Below are 22,500 nucleotides of genomic sequence, written 5' to 3' on the forward strand. Positions count from 1 at the left end.
GCACAGAGGGCGCCTCAAGCCGGAATCACGTTATCGCGCACGGCGCTGTTACCGGGCACTTCCGGTCCGGCCGGAAGCCCGCGGCCGCGCCCCTCGTGGGTCCCGGGAGCGGTGCTGGGGCCGGGCCGGCGCTGGTCTCAAGTTCCAGGCGGGCGGGGGAGTGGCGGCCTGGCCTCGCCTGCCCACCGCGATGGCCTGGCTGGCCGCATGCGCCCGGCCCACCCTGCGAGCTCTCCGCGGGCCCCGCCCCTCCCGGGGCTGCAGTCGTGGGGTCGCGGGAAGCCCAGGGACCTCTTGTCCCCAGGGCCGCCCTCCGCAGCCCCTCAGGAGCGGCGGTCCTGGTCCCCGGCACGCACCGCACCAGCTCCCGGGCCAGGACGCCCCAGGGGCCGTGCTGCGCAGGGGGTTCCTTGGGCCACCCTGTTCTCCCAGCGACCCTCCCTGGCACACCAGGCAGAGGGGTGTGACAGGAGGGGCCAGACCCACTGAGACCCGGTGGCCCCCGAAGGAGGCAGCTCCGAGCCCTCACCGTGAATCCCAGCCAGACCCTTGTGGCCCCCAAGGGGTCAATGTAGCACACACCAGGCTGGTGCCCGCGCTCAGCTCATGGTGACATCACCCGGCACGCGGGGTGTTGAGTGGGGGGAAGCAGCCTGACCCCACAGGCAGCCGGGCCTCAGTCCACCTCGCTGGGTCGGGTGGGTGCCCTCATTCAGTGTCTGAGATCTTCCCCTCTAGCCCCTGCAAGATGCAGCTTAGGCCCGGAGCTGCCCTGCCTCTCCAGGGAATGCTTACGAGGGAGCAGCTAGGCAGGCCAGGAACAGACCCTTAGACGCGTGTCCTCCACAGAGCTATCTCCCAGGAGGAGGGGCAGTGTGGCAGCCCCCTACCCCAAACACATCCTATACCCCATTTTCTGGCTGCCCTGTTCAGCTGCTTGCTCTGGGGGGTGGTAGACCAGGAATAGGTGGGGGAGGGAGGTTGGGGGTAAGCTGTTGAAGGTGGCACAGGGCCCACCAAGGGGGCACCTGCTGTGGGGAGTGCTCTCCGAGGGTCCCATCACCGCCCACCAGCAGGTTGGCAGCACACCCTGGGCCCAGCAAGGTCCGCAGAGCTGAGCCTCACGAGCGCCACGGTCCTTTGCCCCTCCAGCCACCCCCAGGGTCTCGGATGCTGCAGGCACAGGAAGGGGCCAGACAGTTGGTTAGCATGCCCGGTTTTTCCTTCTTTATTGAATGACTTTCAAGATGTAATTACAGTTGAAGGTGACAAGTTAGAAAGGAGAGGTGCACTGAAGGCATAAGGCTGCTTGTAGACCCGGCTCTAGACAAGTGGCAGGAGAGGAAAGAGGGTTAAAAAAGGCATGAGCCGTGCAGCCCACGGGGCAGGTGGGTGGGCCACATGGCCCCCAGGAGAAGCCTGGCTGAGCGGGCAGAGCCCCTAAGCAGCTGCAGAAGCAGAGGGGCCCTTGCCTTGCAGTCCCCAAGGCCCAACTCACATGCCGTCTATAGGTGACTTCAGCCCCAAAAGGGAACGGGGAACTTCAGGACAAAAACAAAACCTCGGAAGTAAAAAGGCTAATAAGTGTAGCAGAGTACTACCGGAGAAGTTCTATACATAGGCGGTGGCAGCCCCTCCAGGGGGGCCCTCAGGGATGTCCGGTCACTCTAGGGCCACCGCAGGGTTCTCACCAGCCCCCCCCACCCCCCGCAGCAGGAGCGGCTGGAACCGCTCAGTACACGGAGCTGTTCCGGATGCCACAGCACAGCACCATGCTCAGGATCATCTCGAAGATCTGCGGGGAGAGGCGGGCGGGACAGTCAGCACCCGGAGACCCAATGGGGACCCCGGTCAGATGCCCGGCCCGCGCGCTCACCATGATCACAGCAACCACGATGGCCGCGATGCCAATGAGATACAGCTTTCCCGAGAAGAGGTCATCGATCTTCTGGTGGCAGTCCTCCTGTGGGGTGACAGCCCGCAGCCGGTCAGGGGCGTAGGTCCTCAGGCCCCCACGGTATGGCAGCACGAGATCATTACGGAAAGAGCACGGAGGGTTCCACCCCTCGGGAGAGGTGTGACTGGGGCTCAGTCTCTGCCAGGTTATCTCGCATCCGTTTTGTTTATTTATTTTTAAATTTTTTAATGTTTATTTTTTGAGAGACAGAGAGACACAGAGCGTGAGCAGGGGAGGGGCAGAGAGCGAGGGAGACACCGAATCTGAAGCGGGCTCCGGGCTCTGAGCTCCGAGCTGTCGGCACAGAGCCCGACGCGGGGCTCGAACTCACGAACTGTGACATCATGGCCTGAGCTGAAGTCGGACGGTCGACCGACTGAGCCACCCGGGCGCCCCTATCACACCCGTTTTAAAATGGACGTGGAGACGGAACGTGCTGTGCGTGCTGTCTTCCACTCAGGTCGCTAGGCGCCACGAGGAGGGTGCTGATCTGGGAGGTCAGGGCGCCGTCCACACCCACTCTCCGGGGGCAGAGACTCGCCTCCCCCGGGGGCTGTCAGCAAAACCTCGGCCTCAGCCCAGCCCCCCAGCAGAGCACCCCCACTGGCCACAGCACCACCCAGCTTGGCTGTCGGCCGCATCCCTGCCAGTGCCAGCGGAGCAGCCAGGCGCCCCCCCCACCCCCCACCGCCGGAGCCCTGCCCAGGGGTGGCGGTGGCCGAGTCGGGGAGCAAGCCCGGCGGCCCGGCCCGCCAGCGCGTACCTTGAAGAAGTTGCTGATGACGGTGCTCCCTGAAGGACACAGGTTGTTCTTGAGAATGGAGGTGGTCAGCGCGGAGAGCGTGCTGGAGCCACAGCAGTTGAGCTGCAGAGAGCGAGGGCACCCGTGCTCAGCCCTGGGCCCTCGTGGAGAGAGGATCCGCAGGGAGATGGCCCAGGTGACCCCACAGGCTGCCGAAGCCCCAGCCGCTGCCCCAGCCTGGCCCAGGGTGGGGGGCTTGGATGGTCCACTCCAGGGGGAGCACTGAGCCCAGGGGCTCCTCCCCTTCCCTTCCTCCCTCTCAGCTGCGCTGCTCAGAGACCCCGGCACCGCAGCCTGACTGGCTCATCTGGTTCACACTGGGGATGCACAGGTCCCGGAGAATCCCCTCCAGGGGGGCTCCCGGACCCTCCAGGGGCAGGGCTGCCAGGTCCCCCACGCCCCTCCTGTTCCTGAGGAACGTGCTGGGGCCACACCCCAGAGGCCAATGCCCCGAACCCCCAGCCTCCCCGGTCCCCCGGCACCCCCTCCCGCACCGTCTCATGGAAGGTCTTCACCACGGCCTTGGCGTTGTTGGCGTCGTCGTCTACCACGGCCTGCTGCAAAGCCTGGTCGTAGAACTGCTTCACGTCCTTGGCGATCTGGGGGAGGGGTGTGTGGGAGGGGTGAGGTCACACCCACGGCAGGGACCACCCCCCCCAGTGGTGCGGGGCGGCAAGCATTCGCCTGGCTCTTCTGGGAAGATATTGCTTCCAGGACAGATCTGGATGCCTCCCCCACCCCGCCCTGGGTGCTGGGTGCTGGGAGACAGGGGGACCTGCTTCTACTTGGCCCCCATGCCACCTCCTCCAGAAAGCCCTCCGTGGCCTTTCATCACGGGGCGCCCCAACAGCACCTGCCATCCAAGCTCAGGCCCATCGGCTGAGCGGCAGGGCCCTCCTCCCTCCTGTCCAGGCTGCGCGGACGGGCCCCCCCCGCCCCCCCCACCCGGCCCTAGGCTCACCTGGTCTTTGTTGACAAAACCCCAGATGCCAGCAGCTACTTCACAGGCAAAGAGGATGACGAGGCAGGTGAAGAACTGAGGACGGAGTGCAGGACCCAGAGGAGGGCAGAGAAACGGGGGATTAGAGCAGGCACGGGGCACCTTGGGGCTCACCGTCCGCAGACGACAGGCACCCGAGTGACGCACAGGTGTGCGTGGGGTGTTCGGTGGCACCCGGCCGCGTGGAGTCGAGAAGCGTGTGCCGACCCTATCGCCATCCCCGCGGGGTGGGCTCTGCGTGGCGGGGCAGCTGGAGGGGCTGGCATAGCCGCGGACCCCGTGTCCCCTGCGCACCCCGCTGCTCCCTCTCCCCACGGGACGGGGGTGATGACGCGGCGCCCGCTACCCGTGCCTCCCGGATTGGCTGGCCTTAGCTTCCCCACCAAGGCCGGCCGTGGGTCCGGGCCTCGCTCCCTGTCGTTTCTGTGACTTTTCTTTAAAAACAAGAAAAGCAACTGTGGAACCGTGAGTTAGGGACCAGGCGGGACGGCAACCGAGCACAGAGGGGTTTCAGGACCAAGCAAGGCAACCAAAGGGAGAGGTCCCCAGGCCACGGAGAGAGCCCACCTCCAAGAGGGCAAGGGGGTCCCACCAGAGTGAAGGCGTGCTGCCTCCAGCGGAGCCGTGCCCCACCCCTCGCCCCGCCCGGGACCTTACCGTCCCCAGCAGGCACTGGGACTCCTGGATGGCCCCGTAGCAGCCCAGAAACCCGACGAACATCATCACGGCACCCACAGCAATGAGGATGTAGATGCCTTTGTGGGGGAGCAACAGATACCGTCAGTGCGCCACGTCCCGTAGGCCACCGCTTCCCGAGAGCCTGCCGCCCCGGACCTCCCCAGCCATGTGCGCACGGCCCCTGCCCAGGACTCGGGCCCCCCTGCCAGGAAGACAAGGGACTCCCAACGCCCCAGGGAGGAGCAGAGAGGGCCCTGCAGCCCGGCCAGCCACGAGGGCGCCTCTCCCGCACAGGCCTCCTCGTCCACGACCCGGGAGCAAGGCCGGTGAGGCCCAGGCCGGCACTGCCCGGCATGTGCTTGGTGCGCAGAGAGCTCGGCCATCAGATCCGTACCCACGGGCCCCAGGAGAGGAGGCCCTCGTACAACCTGCACCCACTCTGGCTCCTCCTAAGATTCTGGGACTTGGGGTGGGGGAGGCGGGGCACAGAGCACCACCCCTCTCGGTGCACAGGGCCCTGAGGGGTGGGAAGAGGGAGGCAGCTGCAGGGGCCCTTCTGCCAGCAGCAGGGCATGCCCACTGCTCCTGGGCAGAGGTCAGCTCCCGTGGCTCTGTGTGGCTCCTTGGGCTCGAGGAGCGGGCTCAGCTCAGCCTCTCATCCTGCTGGACAAGGTGGCCTGGCGGCCGCGGTGCCCCGCCCCACTGAGGATAGCATGTGGTGGCGGGGACAGTTCTGCCCGGGGTGCCCACCGGTCTGGGCACATGCTCCTGGGGAGGCAGGAGGGGCCACCACAGAGTTGGGAATGCCTCTGGCCTGGCCGTGCTGCCCTTCTTGGTGCCCATGACCCACCCAGACAGGGCCCTGAGCCCCTCAGGGGGTGCCAGCCATAGCCGCCTCGCAAGACTGGGCCTGTCCCCCGGCCACCGCGACCAACACTGTGGGCAGCCCAGGCCCCGGTCCACAGAGCCAAGACCCCCAGGGCTCCGCTGTCTGGCCAGCCGGGAGGGAGAAGGAGGCTGGGGTTCAACCACTGGGCTCAGAAAAGCCAAAGCCTCTGGGCAGCACTCAGTGGACCTGGCTGAAGAGAAGCCTAGGGGGCTCCCGGCTCAGGGGGGTAGCACCTTCAAACTGGGTCTCCCTTCCCTCAGGCCCTGATACCCCCATCCTCAAGGCCACGTGGGACCCCCAAGTTCCCATTCCCGGGTCACTGTGTGAGGTTCGGCAAACGGCAGCAGGCGCCTGACCCCCGGCCCCATCCAGGCCCCACCTCCTCTGGAGCCTGTGGGCCGGGGTCTGGCAGGTGAGGTCAGGGACCCACCGGGCCCTGCGGCTCTGCCCAGGGTGCTGAGCAAACCCAGCTGACCTCCCCCTTTGCCGGCATCGGACAAAGAGCCCTTGTCAGGGACACATCTGCTTCCCCGCCTCCCTGGCAGGCCCAGCCCACACCAGGGCCAGTGGGAGGCTCCAGAAGGCTGGTCCTTGATGGGCAGGGACTGGCAGCCCATGGAGTGGGGGAGGGCAGAAGGGGGGCACTGCAGGAGCCCAGGTCCCTGGGCTGGAGCTACCCCCGAGGACAGGCATCCCCGAGGGAGGGGACAGGCTACCCCCGAGGACAGGAGCACCAAGCTGGAGGCCTCTCTGCAAGCCAGGGTCAGGTCCCAGGTGACAGCCTGATGTGGCGCCCCTATGAGGAGCAGGCTGCTGGGAAAACGGCCACTTGACCCCCTACGAGCTTCTCCCGTGGGACCGCTTCCCCACTGGAGCCCGGGCACAGCCCTGCAGAGCAGGAGGCCTGGAGCTGCAGCAGACCCTCCCCTCCCTGCCCCCCTGCTTCCTGAACCCTCCCCTGCCCAGCCCTGGCCTGGAGTGAGGGGGAGGCTTTGCGAGAGCAGGAGTGCCCTGAGGCTTCCTTCAGGAGGGGGATCCCTTCCGGAGCCACCTGCCCACACCCACCACCACCACCCCCCCTACCCACCCCCCACCCCCGGCACCCCAGGCCACGCCCAGCTGTTGCTGGGCTTGGACCTCTGGGGGAGGGGAGGGAGAGGCCGGAGAGGAGCCGCGCAGGAGAGAAAAGACTCTCGTGGGTCTGGAGGATACTTCCTTGCCCTTGGGCTCATGGGCAAATACGACAGCTTTGTTTTTGAGGGCGCCTGGACCACCTGTGGCAGACCCTGGGTCACAGTCCTCGTGTGCACCCTCGGAGCAGGTAGGCGGAGGCACCCTGTCCTCCGGAGACTCAAACCTGGGAGGGGCTGCACAGCCCCGGGGGAGCCTGGGAATGCAGAGATGGAGGACCCCTCCCCCACGCCCCAGGGACAGCCAGCCCCAGGACACCACCGCCAGAGTCACAAGCTCCCATCTCCAGGGCCACCCTGTTGGTGCTCCTGGACCCGACCTCTCAACCTTGCAGCTCAGAGAGGATCCTCTTTGTGGCCTGGGGTGCCCTGGGCCATCCCTGCTTCAGCAACCAAGCATGTATCCCAAGCGCATGGGAGGGGCCCAGACCCTTTCCAGGCGGCACACAGGACACCAGGCCAGAGGGGTGGCCGCTGACCCCTACATGGAGCCCCAAACCCTAAGGCACACACACACTTCCTGCCCGGCTGCCAGGGCCAGGCCAGGCCGTTCCTTTAAAGGACAGAAACATCTCCACAAACACGAGGGCCAGGCCCTGCCTCCCACTGGCTGGGGACCAACTTAAGGAGTGCAACTCTGCAGGACAGGGTGGGCGGGGGCGGGGCCCGATCCCTCAGGGACAGACACCCCGAAGGGGCACAGCTGGTGCCGAAGCCTAATAAGGCAGCAAGGTGTGGCTGGAGGGGGGGCGGCCTGAGTCACACCGGCCCCTGCCCCACCCTGGGGCCCCAGTCTTCCTCCCCCCCCCCCCCCGCCCCCTCCTCTGGGCTCCAGCTGCCAGTCCCGCTGCCCAGGCATCCGGCCCCACCCCTTCCCAGGGAGCCTCCCCTGAAATACCCTCCAGGAGACACAGCTCCCCGGCCCCCACCCAGCTGCCTCCTGCCCCGATTTGGTCCCCGGCGGTGATCTGGTGGGATTCCAACAACCCACCCACCCCTTGAAGCTCCAGCTTTGTCCGGGAGCCTGGCTCCTGTCCCAAGCACCCAGGCATTGACCACCTCTGACCCCAGGCCCCGAAGGTCCCCAGGCTGAGGTGACCCCACCCACTTTCTGTCTCCAGCTCACTCTCTTGCCCAAAAAGCCCTTCCTGGCTGGCCTCCACCTGCCTAGCAGCCTAGCACAGAGCAAGCCCCACTAAGTCGGCCCAGGCCTTGCCTCCTCCTCCTCCTCCTCCTGGAAGCCCATCCTGACCGTCTGTCTGCAGCAGTCATGATCCGAGGCCTAGATGGGTCCTTCCTGGTCTCCCAGCCCAGAGCCAGCCAGGCCCTGGACCCGGACTGAGTGCACTCACCTACGTAGAAGGTGTTGGGCGCAGGCCTGTCTCCCAGCTCCAGGTAGAGAAGGTTGGTGGTCTGTGGGTCATGGCGGAGCCACAGGGCCACACCCAGGATCACGCCTCCGGCCAACTGGAGAAAGAACGGGTACAGGGTTACTCGCCCAGAGCGGTGCAGGGGTGCAGGGGTGAGTGTGAACCGCACCACACTGAACATCCAGGGGGCGGCAGGTGCTGGATCCCCACTGCCACCGGGTCAGCGGTCCGCGGGCTCGCGCTCCAGGTGGCCCTCACAGACACTGCCGGGGTCTGGGCAGCCTCCCGGCTCCACGCGTCTGCTTTGCTGACCTGGAATCTGAGAGGCCCCAGGAAGGCCTGGATACCAAAGACCAGGTCCCCGATATCAGATGGGGCACGCTTATGTCAAAAAAGTATTCATTTTTTTATCTGAAGCGCCAACCTAACTGGATGTCCTGTATTTTTATTTGCTAAATCTGGCCAGAGTCCACACCAGACTGGAGCGCCCCAGGGACCGCTGGGCCCTCCTCCGAGGGGGTGGCTCCAGCAGCCCTCAGCTCATCTGGGAACCCCACGGAGAGGACCCCAGGTGTTTGTTGCCAAGAGACATAGAGCGGTGGGTCTGATGCCACCAGGGTCCTGGCGGAACCCATGGAGGGAATGACAGAGGAGGGAGGCAGCTGAGGCTGGTGGCATCCAGGAAGCCGCAAGGCCGAGGGGCCGGGCTGTTTGTGGGAGAAATCCTTGCCACTGCCGGCCCTGGGAAGGGAAGCTACTGCAGGAGGAAGGAAGCCCGCTGTTCTCTCAGGCCAGGGGAGGGGCTGCCTGAGCAGCTGGGGCAGGACGGGGGTTCTGCTCAGAGCCTGGCATGAGGACAGGGGCTCCCGGCCCAGGGAGGCCCTCACCAGACTCACTGTCCTGCCGGCGCAGGGCCATCCGTGGAGGGTGGGGGCGGGCCCCCCGAAGAGGAGCCCGGACTGTGCCGGCCCAGCCTCCACACGAGCATCCGACCAACCCCGGGCCAGTGGCCGGGCTGCCCTCAGTGCCCCAGCCTCTTCCCCGGGCCGTCCCAGCCCTGGGTGCCCCACCAAGGTGGCACGTACTCCCAGAGCTACAAACTTCGGCTCCAGTCGGGAGGCCTGGCTATGCAGCCACCAGCTTCCGGCTCTCCCTCTTCCCACCATCCGTGTGCTGGCAGCCGGGGTCTTCCCACAGCAGCACCAGACGCTGACCCTCACACACAGACCCACAGCTACACGTCCTATGGGGAAGAGAAACTGAAAAGCAGACCCCAAGGAAACCCCCTGGCCAGCCCAGCACCTGCCCCGGGGCCCTGGCCGGGGAGCAGACCCCCGAGACGGTGGAGGGTATGGCTGGGAGCCCCAGCACTGCACGGCGCCCCGTGGAAAGCCCCAGCAGCTCCCAGACCCTTCTACACTCGGCTCAGCTAACGGTAAGGCCGGTGGGACCGCTGGCACATCAGCGGTGGGCGAGGCTGCCTGGCACGTCCCTCAGAGCACCCAGTCTGCCGCCCCGCCAGCCTGGGTTTCGCTTTCTCAGCTCACTTCTCCCGGAGTCCCAGGTCTGGTGGGGGAGGGGCAGATGGAGGCACCGTAAGCCCTTCCCATCCTCCGGCAAGCGTGGGAGCGCCGAGGGCCTACGGTGCACCTGCTGGCCAAGGTCCCCTCCCGTGGCACTCCGGGCACCGCGCAGCCCTCAAAGGACAGGGCCGCAGGCTCCCAGCATCCTGTGCCTCTCTGTGGCACCTGTCGTAGCCGCGAGAGGGCCAGAGGACCCAGGGGACGGCTGAGGGGGGGGTGGGCAGGGCAGGGGCCCCAGAGTCCTCGGCTTCTCCCGAGGTGGCGGCCATCTGCGGCTCCAAGGGAGGCGGTGTCGAGGCTGAGGGTTGCCGTGGCAACTCTGGCTTGAAACAGTCACTTGTTCTGTTTCGAAACTGTGGTCCAGAGCCGGCTTTGTGAGATGTTCCAGGGGGGAGGGGGAGGGGCAGGGGAAGCCCCTGTCCTGGGCCTCCCTCTGTAGTCCCTCTGTAGTCGCAGAGGCCTGGCCACTGCGCAGAGGCAGTCGCAGAGGCAGCTTGGCCTCCCTGTCCCCATCGGTGGAGGGGGGCGGGGTGGGGAGCACAGTGCCCCCCAGGGACGGAGGAGACAAGCCAGTCTTGGGGCGCATGGTCCTAGCAGAAATGCTGAGCCCGCCCCCCAGACACTACAGGCGGGACCACAGGCCCATGGAAGCTGGTCCCGCCTGGTGCTGAAGTGTCCCGTCCCTGCCAGGACCCCATCACTCCAGGCCCTGCACAGATGCACCGGGCAGAGCCAGGTGAACGCAGTGGTGAGGACCATTCCCAGCTCCCAGATGACGAGGCCCAGGCAGCGGGGGGGGGGGGGGGGGGGGCAGATGCTCACCTTAGGTCACCTCATCTGTACTGGGGGGAGGGGTGGGATCGGAAAGCGCCCCCGGCAGGGAAGGGAAGTCCATGTGCTGGCAGAAAAAGGCAGTCCTCCACCCGGCCCAGCACACACCCACCATGTGGCGAGGCGCAGGTGTCCCCCCAGGGACGTGAATGAGAGCGCCCCCACCATGACGTGGGCCCCGCTGTTCCCAGCCCCAGACCTCTCCTTCAACTGGAGAACCCACAGTCTGAACGAAAACAAAGTGGCCCAGCCACACGGCGAAGCCACCGGCAGTAGGAAGTGTGTCCCTTGCACGACAGCCCGCAGGCTCGAGAACTGTGCTGAGCGACAGAAGCCAGACCAAATGGAGAGCAGCTTCTAAATAAAGTATACGCAATGCAAATCACGTGCAGCGACAGAAAACAGGCCCCTGGCCGCCCCGGGGTGGGGGAGGGGCCCCAAGGCCCCGGGACGCTGCTGGGGCTGGTGGACACGTCCCTTATCTCAACACGGTGACAAGCCCCAAGGGGTCCACCTGGGTCAGCGCTGAGCAAGCAAGGTGTGCGCTTCCCACACGTGCCGGGTGCTCCACGTCCGACACAGCTGTGCTCAACCCCCAGCTGCCCAGTCAACCCTGACCACGAACTTCTAAGCAAGGTCTTTGGGGGTAAATGTTTCTTCCGGGTCCCACCGGGCCTCAAGGTGAGGAGACCGACACTCTGGGCTCGCCAGGGTGCCCGTGGCCCGTGGCAAGCACCTGGAGAGGTTGTGCTGAAGTCCTGCCACAGAACCAAGGTCTTAGGGCCAAAGAAGGGACCGCAGAACTGTGGAGCCCGGATGTCCAGCATTAAGGGACCGCAGGAGTGACGGCAGTGGGTGGGGCCCAGAGCGGGCAGCCAGGGGTGCCCTGCGCTCACCTCAGGCTCACCTCCGTGACTCTGCTCCTCCACACCCTCCCTCGTAAGACAAGGATATAAAGGTACGTAAGCTCATGTCACAGAGTGCTTCCCACGCCGCCCCTGGACAACACTGGCTCACGACACGCGCCGGCGGCCATCGTCATCGCGGCAGATGTATCAGCGGTAGGGCCGGACACGCTTCATCATCCCCACCGAACAGGACCCTGCACGCATGGTCACCGGACCCCCTCGCCTGCCGGAAGCACCGCTGGCCCCAGTCCGTGCCCCCCGACAGCCTCCTGCCCCCCCGACAGGGCTTCTGCCCCGATAGCCTCCTGCCTCCCCCAATAGACTCCTGCCCCTGCCCCCCGGCAGGCTCCTGCCCCCGAAAGGTTCCTGCCCCCTACCCCTGTCCCCCGACAGCCTCCTACCCCCCAAGAGGCTCCTGCCCCCTACCCCTGCCCCCGGACAGCTTCCTGCCCCCCGACAGCTTCCTGCCCCCCAACAGCCTCCTGCACCCCACCCCTGCCCCCCAACAGGCTTCTGCCCCCCAAAGGCTCCCACAGGGCGGGCCAGGGCACAGCACTCAGGAAGGAGACTGCCAGTTTGGTCACAGGGGCGGGTCCCACAGTGGAGACAGCACGGCCACTTTAGGACCCTATGAAAGGCTCTGTTTCTGTTTCTTTCTTCTTCCCTTCTGAGAATTAATAAATATCAGCCTCAGCTGAAACAGGAGGGGACAGCCAAGTGCGCTGGGATCCTGCCCAGCCTGCCGGCCGTTTCCAAGAAGCGGCTAAAAGGGAGCAAGAGGGAGAGGGTGCTGCCCGGACAGGCCTGGGGCAGCCGCACCCCGGGCCCGCAGCTGAGCGGTCACCCCCGTCCCACCCACGCGCTCCATGGGCAACAAGGACAACTGGTGTGTCACTGACACCCTCCAGGCGGTGCTGGTCTTGCCCGGGGCCTGGGTGTCAGGGGCAGGGGGGCAGGTCCACCGAGAGGGAGGGTGCCGGGCTCCGCGCCAGCTCTGCTCCCCGACCCGCCGCTTCCAGGGGACATGCTCACGGGAAAAGGCATGGGGAAGCACCCACTCGGCTTGGCGGCTGGCGGGGAGTTGGAGACCCCCCAGGAGGGAGGCACAGGCCATAAACGCCGTCAGGGCCACCAGGTTAAGTTGGAGGAAATGCTACGCAGCAAAGACGCTTCAGGGGCATCTGGTGGCTCAGTCGGCTGGGCACCTGCCTCCTGATTTCGGCTCAGGTCATGATCTCTAGGTGCATAAGACCACGCCCCGCATGGGGCTCTGTGCTGAATGTGGAGCCTGCTTGAGATTTTCTCTCTCCCTTTCCCTTTGTCCCTCCCCCGCCCTCAAAATAAACGAACAGACTTAAAAAAAAAAAAAAAGACACTTTTAGGATGGGCTCCACAGGGTGAGTAGGGAAGGGAGAAGTCCTGTTGCCATCTTTCAGGCTGGGTGCAGGTCCTGGGTTCCTGCAGGCTGGCCCTCACTCTCCACCCACCATGAGGGGACAGGTCCAGACTCCTCCCTAGACCCACCTCAGGCCTTCCTGGGGGGGCCCCACCCCGGCCTCTGAGAGCAGCTCAAGGCAGGAAGGAAGTGGAACCAGGAGCAGAGACCCTCACCTTGGCCCGGAGGCAGAAGTGTCTCTCGAGGCCCCTGAACCTCAGGAAGCCGCCTGGCCCGGCGCCTAGAGGCAGGTGAGAAGGGGGTCATGACACAGGCCCTCAAGGGCCCGTTCAGCTGGGACTTCCCAGCCCACCCTGCCATCTCTAGGGCCACACTGGAGAGCCACTTGCAGGGCCAGACCCCGACCCCACCACCCAATCCCCGCGTAGTGAAACCAGGAAGTGGGCTGCTCCCCTGCCCCAAACCCGCCCTCTGCAGGGAGGGCATGTGGGCACAGACGTCCCGGTGACCTGCCAGAGAAGACGGGCTGCAGAGGTGGGCTGGCCTTCCTCCTGGGGAGGGAGATGGGAGGTGGGCGGGCTTGGGCAGGGGACCAGAGAGTAGGTCAGGATGTCCTTGTCCCCGCCCCAGGGGAGCCCCAGCCCTGGAGCCACGCCAGGCTGTGAGGCACAGCGGGGCCAGGGCCTCCTCGGCTGGGCCCCGGCTGCAGGCGAAGGAGACGTCCAGCCCTGTGCCCAGCTGGCCCAGGGGAGGGCCACCTCACATGGGCCGGAGCTCTTATCATCTCGGGGACACAGCGAAAGACTGCCCATCCAGAGGGCGCAGTGTGGGCCAAGCAGAGCCACAGCCATGGGAGAGGGTGAGCTCCCCGTGTGCTCCGGGTGGGACCACACTCAGTGACTACCAGACCCACTGCCTCTCGGAGGCCCCCACCCAAGACCAAGGGCCCTGAGCTCCGGGGGCCAGGCCTCCCAGCCCCCAGGATGGAGACCCAGGGAGGCAGGTAGTCCCCACTCCTGCTCCCCCAGCCGCAACAGGGTCCCTCTCGGCCCTGGGTCTCAGCCTGAGTGTCCACGTCCTCGGCCAGGAGTTGGCTGTCAGCGGCAGTGCAAAACCAGCCTCGACATACACCTGTGATGGCACAGGTAAGACAGGTGACAGGGAGCTGCTAGACATCTCCCGAGGGTGTCTATGACCCAGGCCAAGCCGGGTGTGGGACAGCTGGGACAGACGATTCCTGTGTGACACGGACGCCAGGGTGGGTCAGCCACTCACCGACTCTGCAGGGCAGACGGCCCTGGCTTTCCTGTCTTTTACCTTCTTGACAATGACCGTGTTACCCACTCATCGGAGGCAGGCGAGGGAGATTAACCCTCCAAAGTCAGAAGAAGGGGACAAAGAGGCATGAACCCCCAGGCCCTGGCTGAGCTGCTGGCCTCTGGTCTCCTGCCCAGAGCACCCTCGCCACTGACTGGAGGAACTTACAGGCCCAACCTGACCCCCAGCCCAACCTGCCTCCCAAGACCCTCACTCTGGCCAGGACTCATGGTCGGGGATGGGGGGGAGGGGGGTTGGTGGCTACCCCGTCCCTGGCAGGTAGCTTAGGAAGGGAAATGGCTCGGCTGGCCCATGGGGACTCCCCTAGCATCTGGGGGTCCACCTGGAAAGCCCCCAAGCGGTCTTGTGTGAATTAGCACCTGCTTTGCCGTCAGGATGGGCTTAGGCCAGGCCCCAAAGTACAAATGATGTGTACTTTGGGGGCAGGGGGGCACTGAGAAGTCTAGTGCTTTCTGGAAGCACGCTGGGTCAAACCACATTCTGCCAGACAGGTGGAAAACAGCCCAGGAAAAGGGTCCTGAGGGCCAATTCCGGGTGAGCCTGGTTCTCGGTCAAGGACGAGACATGCTGGCCACAGGGCAGACCCAGGGCTGAAAACCACCTGGCCCTTGCCGTGTGCCCTGGCCTGGGTCCTGGGGTGCCAGGGCCAGAGGGAGAGCCCCTGTGATTCTCCATCCCCAACCCAAAACGTTGGGCCAGTGCAAAGGTGACCGTCTGCCCCTCCCACGGGTGCCTGGACTCTGCCTTATTGATTTTCTGCCCCAGGTTCTTCCCCTCACGGGGTTTCAGGTGCTGATATGAAGGCACGGGCTAGATTCTTTGGGAGAGGGGGCTTTTGGGGTCCATCTCCCTGTCTGTACTTTGAAGCAGAATGAGCTAGGGATTGGGGGTGAACTCAACTCCTGGGGACAGACCTGAGCTGGGGGTGGGGTGGGAACCCTACAGGAAGGGCACCGCACCAGCCCCAGAGCAGAACCAGCCAGGGTCCCAGGCCTCTCGCCGCCTAGACATCCTTGGGGGGCGGGGGGCAGTTCTTTCCAAGGACAGACCACAGACTTCCTTTTCTTGTCTCAGCCCAACGGCTGTTTCCCCCAAAGCTGTGCCACTCACTCCGTCCACTGGCCCACCCCCCGAAACGGGGCACAGGAAATCCCCACCCCCACCCAGAGCCCGCCAGGGTCACATCCCCTCTCCCGGAAGGAAGGCGACAGAACCGCTAAGTGACAGACAGTCATGTGCTGTCTGGAAGCGAGAATGAAATGCCAGTTAGCGAGGCTTCTAATCAGCCCTGTTCCCAGCCGGGCCTGGCTGCCCTGCCTCTGGAAGGCGGCCACGGAAGGCATTAGGTCGGAGGAGCAGCCAGGCCCGGGCGGGGCACGCGGCACTCTCCCCGGCCAGCCTCTAAGGAGAGGTGCGATCGTACCCACTTCACAGACGAGGAAGGCGAGCGGCCTTACACGTGCCAGCCACCTGCCCCGGGTCCCGGGGAGGGGAGCCTCTGCCCTTCCTGAAATGCCCCAGCGGCAGGAGTCCCAAGGACCTGCCGCCTCTGCCGGGAAGCTCCGGGTCACGCCCCGCCGGGAGGATCTCCTCGCTGCCGGGCAGGGTGTCTGCACCACCGGCACCGTCTCGCAGGCTTGGCCCAGGCCCAGCCCCCACTCCGTCCCTGCCTCACCGCCCGATGCCCGCCCGGCCAGGGAGCCCCCAGCGGGTGGTGGGCAGGCCTACAGAGTGCACACCGCCCGGGGCCCCGAAGTCTGACCACAAGGAGGAGACGTGCCTGTGTGAGTGTGCAAGGTGACGGCGCCCCTTCCCGGAGGAGCCAGCCTTCCCCCGCCCCCGTCGTGGGAGCCTCCTCACTCTCTGAAACGGAACTTTTAAAAGCACCTGGTCCAGACACCCACTGTCAAAGCCTCCTCCCCGCTCCCCGTCTGCACCCGCTCCTGTACCGTGGCCAGGCTGCCCAGTGAGTGAGAGTCAGGCTGGGCTCACCCGACATCCTCTGGGGTCCCCCAAGCCCCTTCCCCAAGGCACTGCCCACATGGGCCAGGAGAGCAGTCTTCCTGCCGGCCATCCACGCTCTACAACCATTTCCTGAGTTCCGAACACTGGAGCGTTAGTAATCGGCCAACCCCGGGAGATAGGATGTGGACCTCCACCTTAGAGGGCAGGAAGCCAAGGCCCAGGACCGGGACAGTGGGGAGGGGCTCCAGCATCCAGACCCACCCGCACGGCTCCGTGCTCTCAGCCAGGAGAGGCAGGACACCCGCGCTGAGAGGGGCTCTGCCAGAGCAGTTCCCCCCCCCAGCCCCGCCTTGCTCAGCTCTGCATGCCCCCACTGCAGGGGTGAGTGGAGCCACGGTGACCGTGGGCCATGGAACATAGTTCTCAGTGCTCAGCGGGGTGGCTGCTGAGGGGAGAGGCCTCAAACATCTCTTCAAGCCTCAATACATAGCAGCCCCTGGGGACGTGTGAGGCCTCCACCCCAGCTGCCTGGGGAAACACCAGGCTCACCCAAGTAGAGCTGGGGGGTGAGTGGGGGCTGCCCTGGAGACCTGCCAGGCTGGGCGGGGCGGGGGGGGGGGGAGGGACTTACCCAGCAAAGACACTCAGCCCGAGGACAAGACTCTACTCCAAGCCACAACTGTCTAGGTCCGCCTACCCTCACTCTCCTGGTCAAGGCCCTGACCCCACATCCAGGCTCTGCTCGCAGGGGGTGGGCCTAAGGGCCAGCAGAGGGGCGTCTGGATGTGCCCCTGGCCCCCTACATGCCCAGGCCACAGCAGGCAAACGCTAACGTGACACTGACAACACCCCTTGAGTGAAGGCCCCAGTGGCTGCTCAGGCCACGCCTGGCCCAGCCTGACAGCCCCACTGCCCCCCACTCCCCGGGCAGAGGCCCATGGCCGCAGCGCCTCCCCCACCTGTGCCTCCCCAGCCAGGTAGGATGTGACACCCCCACTCCACCCCCAGCCAGAGCTCACTCCAGTCTCTGTCCTCGCCACCCCAAATACCTCATTGCCCCGAGATTCACTCTGGGATCCTCGGCTGTCCAGATGCGAAACAGATGTCCCCGGTCCCACACACTTGCTCAGGGGCCACTTTAAAAGTTTACCCCCCAGTGTCTCCTGGAGACATACACTGTCCACCAGATGTTGTCAGGGTCCCTCCTGAGAAAGGGTGAGCGGCCTGTGGTGGCGCAGCAGGATGGAGGGGCCCAGGAGGGTACCCAGTCACTGCCCAGGGAGGCAGAGCAGGGCCTGAGAGGGGTTCCTGCACCCATTCGGGCCCCTCCCCAACCCCAACACAGACAGGAAGCAAAGACAGTGCCAAAGCACCAGCGGTTACACACCAGCGGTTAACCCAGGCCAGGAAAACACAACTGGCAGGTCAGCAGCCTGGAGCCCCAAGACCCTCCTGCACCCAGAGATGACCATCCTGGGAGCACCTCTTTCCAAGGGGGATGTCCAAACCCAGACCTCAGCCCAGACCTGGGCATCCACCCAGACCCAGGCCGCGTGCCCAGAGAGACTCGGGTCCTCAGGGCCTCCTGTCCTGTGCCAACTCCCAACGGCCGCCGCAGCCCCACTCCCGACCGAGCTTCCACAGCCTCCCGGGCGAGGCCGGGCTGCAGTCTCGGTCTGGGTGAGGGGTGCAGCGGGGTCATCCCCACAAAGCGTGGCCACCGCGGTGCGGGCGCCCAGCACGCGGGCCACACCGTGCTGAGGTGCTTCCTGTGTGAGCTCCGCCGCGGCCCGGACCCCTCACGGCGGTCCCCGGGGCGGCGGCAGCTGAGCGGGGTGGGAGCCGGCCTGGGCCAGGAGTGGAGTGGAGTGGAGTGGACGGTTCCCGACACTCGGACCGAGTGCGCACCCGCCCCCCCCTACTCCCACTCCCCCCCCCCCCCCGGCCGCCCATTCAGGGGCGGTGGCCCCGATGAGCTCATGGGGGCGGGGCGCCTGGAGCCCCGCCCCCGAGCCCCCTCGGTCCCCGGGAAGCCGGGTGGTCCCTGACTCCGCGGCCGGCGGCTCGGAGCCCGCACCCACCGCACGGACCGCCATCACCCAGCGGGCACAGACCCGAAGCCCCCGAACGCCCCGGCCCGACCGCGGGGGCCCTGGGCCCGACCGCGCAGAAGCCCCGAGACCCGGCTCGCAGCCCCCAGCGTCGCCATCGCCAGGACGACCCTCACCCCCCCGCGTGCCCGCCCAGGACCCCCACCCGCGAACGGCGCCCACAGGTGGCCCCGCAACTTGGCGTCCTGGCTGCGCCCCCTGTGCGGGGCCTAGCGCGGCGCGCGGCCTGCCGGGGCTCGGGGGGCCCCCGTCGCCCTCCCGCCCCACCCCCGGTCGGGGCTTACCCAGAAGACGAAATTGAAGACGAAGAGCAGGTACTTGATGCACTTGGTGCAGCCCTCCACCCCCATGGCGGCGCGGGCGGCGGGCGGCCTGCGGGCCGGTCCGGGGCGCGGGGCGCAGGGCCTAGCGGGCGGCGGGGCCGGGGCGCGGGCCCGGGGCCGGGGCGCGGGACGCGGCGAGGGGGGGGTGGGGCGCGGAGACGCGGGGCGCGGGGAGCGGGAGGCCGGGCCGGGGCAACTGGGGTGACCGCCGCCGCTGCGCGCTCGCTCTCTGGCCGGGCGCGCGCCCCGCGCCGCCTGTTATAGGGCGCCCAGGCCCCGCCCACAAGGCCCCGCCCACAAGGCCCCGCCTCCCCCCGCCCGAGCGCGCAGCCCCTCCCCCCTGGAGCAGGCGCTCGGCCGGCGGGGGCGGGGTCAGACCCGCGTGCAGCCAACCCGCGAGCCTGAGCCCGGGAGGGGCCGCGCGGGAAGACGGGGTTTGTGGCCAGCGGCGCCCCGGGAAGAACCTCCTCCGCTTTGTCTTCCCTCAGGTGCTTTGGACAATCCACGGAGGCTCCCTGGAGGAAGTGGTGCACCAGAGATGGCGATGCCAAGAGCGCCAAGGGTCGGGACCCTGGGTGGGTGACGAGAGTCAGCCTGCGGGGCCTGAAGACCTTGGAACACGATTCCAGGCAGCCAAGCCCTTGTCCCATGATGGGGGGGGGGGGGGTTGTGGAGTCCTGTTAGAGGTGTCTTTGTTCGGAAAGATCGCTGAGAGGGTGACTCTAGACCAGTGTTAAATGACAAGGAGACCCAAGCCACCTGGAAGACAGCCTCTAAATACTGTGTATCCTGTGCACACTCTGGTGGTGCCCGTCCCCCACGGAAGCCGGCCCCACAGCCCAGCTGGCTTTCTGAAGGCATGGGGGCCAGGCTCTGCTCCCCTCACCCCCGGGGCTGACGAGGATGTGGAGAGGGTTCTTCCTCCCGAAGGGACAGAGCGAAGATGTGGCCAGGTGACCCACGGACGTGTTCTGTATCCGCATAACCCTAGCACACATCGCTGCTGACTGCTTGAAACTTGGCCAGCGCCACCGCCACCGCCACAGAACCGAATTTTTCACTGTTCCCTGCTGTGGCTTCATGTAGACACAGCGGCAGCCCGGTTTACTCCTGTGTGCTCCCACTTCTGTGGTTTTCTTGGTGGCTGATTTATTTATTTTTTAATTATTATTATTTTTTTAATGTTTATTTCTGAGAAAGAGAGAGACAGACATGAGCGGGGGAGGGGCAGAGAGTGAGGGAGACACAGAATCCGAAGCAGGATCCAGGCTCTGAGCTGTCAGCACAGAGCCTGATGTGGGGTCAAACCCACACACCGCGAGATCGTGACCTGAGCCGAAGTCGGTCACTCAACTGACTGAGCCACCCAGGTGCCCCTTTGGTGGCTAATTTAAAAATCTGTTCTGGCTTCATGCTTGGATGAGAGCTGTAAGCACACGTTTGTACACGGTGTTAGGCTTGTGCGCGTCCAGGTGACATTGTTAATAAAAGTGGCTTGAGTCCTTACCCGGGGGTCCACCAAGATTCTTTTTTGCTGGAAAGGAGGCAGAACAGGTCTCCAGGGTGTCGAAATGCTTGTCTAGAAGTCCTGGGCGGTCTGCTCTCCCATCAGGGGCCTGCTGTCCACAGTGATGGGGACATTTCCTGCCACAGCCGTGGGCTGACTCCTCAGAGAAAGGCCTTCCTTGGGCCCTCGGGAAAGGGGAGCACAGGGGGACTATGAGCCCACCCTCACGGAGCCGGGTGGGGGGCAGAACCTCACACGCCGAGCCGTTGGTCCATCAGCCCCCACAATAGGTCGTCTGGCCGCTGGTTCTGGGTTCGGGCATGCAGTGGCCACTTAGGGGCCCCGGCCGTGTGCCAGGTGCCATTCCAGATGCTGGCTGTGGGGACTGGACGGCCAGGCCCCCTTCCCTCGAGGCCCTTAGAAACTGGTGAAGGTGACAGGTGTCACCCCACAATGATCATGTCAGTTCTGGGAAGGGAGGGAATTCCTGGGATAATGTAAAGACAGGAACAGCGGGGTGCGTTTCTGGCACTGGGGGCTGAGAGGAATCCACAGTGGGACCTGGCCCTGAAGACTGAGAAGGAGTCAGCCCTGTAGGGGAGGAGCATTCCAGGCAAAGGGGGGACACGTTTGGAGGGAGAGAAAGGAAGCCAGGGGATGGGAGCAGAAAGGGGGAAGAGGGCTACATGTGGAGGTGGGGGAGCAGGTGGGGGGTCGGGGGGCCAGCCCTCGGGTCTGAAGCCCAGAACAGAGCTGCATTAGATTCTGACGATTGGAGGGTCTCTGCACAGGCCTGGCTCCCGTGTCGAATGGGGACACGCGTGTCAGCAGGCTGCCTCGGCCCTCCAGGGGAACTGGCACCACAGGCACGTGGGGCTTACTGTGAAAATGGGCTGTGAGGGTGTTCGGGGCCACCTCTGGGAGCCTGGCCCAGGTGGGCTCCCCGCCCCCGCCCGGGACCACTTCTGAAGCGCGCTGCCCAGTGGCCCGCCAACTTGACCTTGTGAGGACGTCGGGGACCCACCAGCAATGTATCAGGGCTCTCCAGAGACACAGCGGTAGGAGTCACAGACTGACTCACGTGCTCAGGAAGCCCGGGATGCCCCACCATCTGCCGTCCGCAGGCCGGGGGCCCAGGAAGGCTGGTGCTGTGGTTCAGTCCGAGCCTGAAGGCCGGAGAACCAGGGAGCCGGCCGTGAGAGTCCCGGTGTGAGGGCCGGAGGAGACGAGAGGAGACGTCCCAGCTCAAGGGGGGAGGCGGGAAAAGGGGCAACTTCTTCCTTCCTCCGCCTTCTGGTCTGCCCAGGCCTCGAGGGGAACCCGGTGAGGTCCCTCCGCACTGGGGAAGGCTGTCTGTGGTCCTGAGTCCACGGACGCCAGCTCGTGTGTCCAGAGACGCCCTCCGGACGCCCCCAGAAGTGATGTCCAGTCCGGGCCCCCTGCAGCCGGTCGCCCTGACGCACAACACTAACGTCTCGGGCGGCAGTGACGTGACACGTGTTGGTGTGATCAGGGCAGGTGGGTACCCGAGGGGGTGTGTCCCGAGAAGGGTTTCTGTTCTGGCTCCAGGATGCATGGAATAGCACCGTGAGGGGCTAGAGAATGGGGTCCGGTTTGCCAGTGCTACACCCCCCGACGGGAGAGCCGCGCCCTGAGAGGGGCTGGCTACCCTGAGGGCAGGTGAGGCTGCTGGGGTGATGAGGGTGGCCATGTGCTGGGCACATGGGAAGAGCAGGCCTTTGCTGCCCCGCCTCCCCGGGTCTGGCTCTGAGCTTCCTCAGTTTCCCCATCTGTGGCAGTGCCCATCACCTGCTGGGCGTGGTAGGACGTGAGGTCACGCCCATGCCCAGGGACGTGGAGCAGGGCCTGGCCCCTGGGAGGCAGGAGGCAGCTTCCTCCTTCAGGCTTGTTGGACTGGAGGCTTCTTGCCAGGCACAGCTCCAGGGGCCGGAGCCACTGCTCCCGTGGAGCACACTTCCTGTTGGGGGAGTCCGTGAACCCCACTCCTGTGCCTTGATTTCCTGTAGCAATGAGCAAAGACCACCCAAATGAAGCCAGCAGGGAGTTTATGCGGAGTGTGCTCCGTGAGGGAGTCAGCGACCATCCCTGCACTTGGCAGAGACAGGCCCAGAGGGGACAGCTTTATATTTAAAAGAAAGAAAGAAAGAAAGAAAGAAAGAAAGAAAGAAAGAAAGAAAGAAGAAAAAGAAAGAAAGAAAAAAGAAAGAGAAAAGAAAGAAAGAAAAAAAAAAGAAAGAAAGAAAAGAAGAGTCTAATGTCTGAAAAACAAGCAGCGTGCTAACAACACGCACGAGCAATGGTCAGTGTGCAAACGGGGTCCCGGAGGCGTCGCGGCAAACAGAACGAAATACCCAGGAATGGATTTAGTAACACTTGTGCACAAAGAGTTACAAAACATCATCAAAAGGAAATGCAAACCATCTAACCGAGTGGAAAGCTACCAGTGTCCCCAGATCGGGAGTCCCGATGCCGCTGAAATGCCCTGAACTCCCCAAATGAACCTACAGCCTCCAGGCACGCGGGGTCGCTGTCGAAACCCGGCTGGCCTTTCAAGGAGCTCATCGTAAAATCCACAAGGGGACGCGGGGGCTGCAGAGGAGCCAAGACAGGTCTTGAAGCAGAAGAATGAAG

General features: G+C 65.3%; 1 protein-coding gene across 1 annotated transcript; it reads right to left on the reverse strand.

Annotated features, from left to right (window-relative positions):
* Nucleotides 1-1,204: 1,204 nt before the first annotated feature.
* Nucleotides 1,205-18,568, reverse strand: CD81 (CD81 molecule). Its single transcript, XM_043582008.1, has 8 exons — nucleotides 18,303-18,568; nucleotides 7,869-7,983; nucleotides 4,417-4,514; nucleotides 3,721-3,795; nucleotides 3,254-3,358; nucleotides 2,721-2,822; nucleotides 1,877-1,963; nucleotides 1,205-1,795 (listed from the first exon to the last, which is right to left on the reverse strand). The coding sequence occupies exons 1-8, from the start codon at nucleotides 18,366-18,368 to the stop codon at nucleotides 1,733-1,735; spliced, it is 711 nt and encodes a 236-aa protein (XP_043437943.1). The 5' UTR covers nucleotides 18,369-18,568; the 3' UTR covers nucleotides 1,205-1,732.
* Nucleotides 18,569-22,500: the final 3,932 nt, after the last annotated feature.

The sequence above is a fragment of the Prionailurus bengalensis genome, chromosome D1, assembly GCF_016509475.1.
Source record: "Prionailurus bengalensis isolate Pbe53 chromosome D1, Fcat_Pben_1.1_paternal_pri, whole genome shotgun sequence".
NCBI lineage: Eukaryota > Metazoa > Chordata > Mammalia > Carnivora > Felidae > Prionailurus > Prionailurus bengalensis.

Bases quoted from the DNA above. Each gene is read 5' to 3' on its own strand.
- CD81 (XM_043582008.1), bottom strand. From the start codon at position 18,368: ATGGGGGTGGAGGGCTGCACCAAGTGCATCAAGTACCTGCTCTTCGTC. The intron at 3,359-3,720 runs GTGAGCCTAGGG...CCCCTCCCCCAG, and splicing joins GTTTTGTCAACAAAGACCAG to ATCGCCAAGGACGTGAAGCA. The intron at 1,796-1,876 runs GTGAGCGCGCGG...CTCTCCCCGCAG, and splicing joins TCGTGGTTGCTGTGATCATG to ATCTTCGAGATGATCCTGAG.